The sequence below is a fragment of the Herpailurus yagouaroundi genome, unplaced genomic scaffold (genome assembly GCF_014898765.1).
Source record: "Herpailurus yagouaroundi ecotype Mexico unplaced genomic scaffold, PumYag 165, whole genome shotgun sequence".
In the NCBI taxonomy this organism is placed as follows: Eukaryota; Metazoa; Chordata; class Mammalia; order Carnivora; family Felidae; genus Herpailurus; species Herpailurus yagouaroundi.
Window position 1 is genome coordinate 5901092 of NW_024412406.1, and position 3118 is coordinate 5904209.

Consider the following 3118-nt stretch of genomic DNA (forward strand, 5'->3'; position numbering starts at 1 on the left):
CCAGACCTAGCCCGCGGTACTATACTTCACACCATCACCGCGGGTGGGCCACATATATATATATATATATATATATATATATGTATTTCTTTCCTTTGTTGTATTTAGTATTTCTTGAATGAGTGTAGCTCAATGAACAATTGGAGAATACAAAGTGCTATCCAAATATAAAGAGACTTCAGTAGGTATTTTAGAATAAGAGATCTGAAAAAAGGTTTTCAGACAAATTTCCCTGTGAAGAGCATTGAGCAGGTGGGAAAAAAGAGGAGGGGTGGGAGTATTTCAGCAGAGAAGACTGCACGGTTTTCTATTACGCGGCACCGAATGTTGCAACAGTACTAAATTCCATACATGCAGAGAACAGTCACTGGGCTGCTAGGTGCCTGATTTATGTGTTCCTCAAAGTAAAATCCGAGTTACTTTTTTTTTTTTTTTTGCAGCGTCAGCTGAGCATTTCGTTTCATGATGTTTTGTCCTTTTTGCACTTTTTTTTTAAAAGTCTAAGGTAGGGGGAACCAAGCCTGCTGGTGGGGATTTCGGAGAAGTCTTGAATTCAACTGCAAATGCCAGTGCCACCTCGGAGCCTCTTCCGGAGCAGACGCAGGGGGGCCTGTGAGGTGCTTACCTGTGTGATGCCGCCCACTGCCAGCCGCTGCAAGCAGCATCCAAGCACATCATGTTCACACTCATTGCTCTCAGTTCCCACCGGATGTGCTTTTACTTAGCTTTACATGTTCATCTGACCAAATAGTTTGTGGGTTGAACACCATAAAAAAAGTATCTTCACCTCTGTTCCTGGGAAACACCCTTTCATGTGCATTTAAGGCCCCCGATATAGGAAACACTGTTGTAAAAACACATGTAATACCTGGGGATCCTCATTAGAATGATCCAAGAATCGTCAGGTTTCTCATAACTGCTTTCCTACTTTATAAAACTGCTCTGGCTCTGGGATGTCAGTTTGATCTTTGTCTTCAAAATGCTTTTCTTTGTTTTCTCTTTGAACCTCTGTATATTTGATTGCTAACTAAAATTTAAAGTTCTCTGAATTCTGGTTATTAAACGTTTTGGCATAATTTTCTTTACCTCCAAGGGAAGAGTTACCAGCTACAAAAAATATTTTTGAGTAAACATTCTGGTATGAGGTATCTTCTATCGTGTGTGTCTGAAGACAGCAGACTAAATAAATCAGCTCTACATCCAATTTGTTATGGTTTGTAAGTGACAACATGTACAGCAATTCAGACTCCTAGGTGACTCCAGAGTGGAACCATCTTATCTGTGTCACCCTTTGTGACAGTAACCATTTTAGTGTATTTGTTATTATGCCATTTATATCAACTTATTTTTCACAAGATTAAATTTTTAGTTTCAGAGTAAATTGCAAAATAACATTCTGAAGCAAGCATACTGTAATTCTTAGTAAGTTGAAATATGAACACTCTCAACAAATGTTCCATTCGAAAGCCTGGAAGATTTTTAGCTGTAATCAATCACGTTAGGGGAAACATTGCTGTCTTCATTTAATTCATTCAGCACCGCTTAAAAATAAGCACACAAAGTTGTAGGACTAAAAAACTTGAAAAGATTTTATAATAAGGGGTTGGTGGTAACTCCTGAGGATTTAATGCATTAATGAAAGTCAACACATTGTTTTTTACTTACTTGTTTTCAGTGTCTTAGATATTATACAATGATACTGTAGACATTGCCCCCTATTTTGAAAAAAATGGCAGGGCTGAATGAACCAAAGCCTCTCAAAGTATCTGCATGGAGGCCAAGGTACTCTATTCTAATAGCTACTTATTCATCACTATTACCTTTTCATTATTCTGTGTATGGTTATGGCCTATAATGTTGTATTTGTTATTTATCAAGTTGTGATTGTTTTATTGTTTATGCCAAATGTTAATTGCCAAGCTTGGAGTGACCTAAGGCATTTTTTTTAAAAGCATGACTAGATTTACTTCAGGATAAATTTATCTTATGAAAACCAAATTTGAAAAGCCACAAGTGTCGATTGTCATAAGTAACGTGCTACCATTCTTGATTGCTAGAGCTTTTGTTATAGCACTTTAGATGCAACTGAAAATATGCTCTATTAAATGTGAAAAGCCTAATAAATTCTGTATATCAGTAGTATAGGTCTCAATATTTATTGTGAGACCAATGGTCTGGAAACAGCTTGTATTAAATAATCAACTGGTGTCTATGCAAAAAAAACAAAAACATTATTTTTACTATCTGCTTTAAATCACTGCTTAATGGTGTTAGACTAACATATAAATTCTTTCCTTAAAGAGGCTTTAAGACAAATGTCCTAGCTGTTGAAGCATTGTCCTGGAGGAGTGGATCTGTAGAAATTTGTCTTTTTATAGAAATACTCTGGTTACTCAGCATAACTGTTAAGTTATTTTTTTCCAACTAGTCTTTCATTTAAAAAAAAAAATCACAACATCATCTTTTCATCACATTGTTTCTTGGGTGTCCTGCCCCATTACTATCTTTCAACAAGACAAAATGGAGTAAGATGGAAATTTCTTTAGCTGAGTGAAATATACTCAAATCTTTTTACTTTTTTAGTGAGAAATGATAGCACAAGGGTTGGAAAATGGGATGGGTGTATGTGGGTATTGGTGATTGTTGTGAAAAAAAACTGGGGAATCACTTTTCAAGACATCTACCTGTACTTACTTTTTAAAATGATATAACAGATTGCAAAGTACTCTGCATTTTAGAAGAAGGAGTAAAAAGCGAGAGGATATTTAGAAAAACAAACACTGGACTTAGAAATATTATTCAAAATAGTCTTTGTAGAAGATTCAATATTACAAATTCACAGATATTTAACAAATTTGGATTATCATAGCGATTACTAAGAATACCAGAGAGGTCCTGGTCACTCTATTGAATTTTGTGTTTGACACTGTAAGGAAACAGCAACTTGAGAGTGAAATCTCACATACTGAAGAATTCAAGAAGTGTAATAGAAGAAAATAATCCCAGAAATTAACCTGTTTTTACAAAAGAATGTCTTCAATTTATGGAGTTTGTGGAAAATAAAGCAAGAATTCTTATGTTTATGAGGCCAAAGGAATCAATAAAAGAGGAGAATTCA

At 35.3% G+C, this 3118-nt stretch overlaps 1 protein-coding gene across 4 annotated transcripts in view; it reads left to right on the forward strand.

The window, feature by feature from the left end:
- TPD52 (tumor protein D52) overlaps window positions 1-3118 on the forward strand; it is a 109746-nt gene extending 106628 nt beyond the window's left edge. For all 4 annotated transcript variants that reach the window (XM_040487527.1, XM_040487528.1, XM_040487529.1 and 1 more), the window contains one exon: window positions 500-3118. In XM_040487527.1, the coding sequence (XP_040343461.1) occupies window positions 500-616 (117 nt within the window). In that variant the 3' untranslated portion in view covers window positions 617-3118. The remainder of the gene's footprint in view (window positions 1-499) is intronic.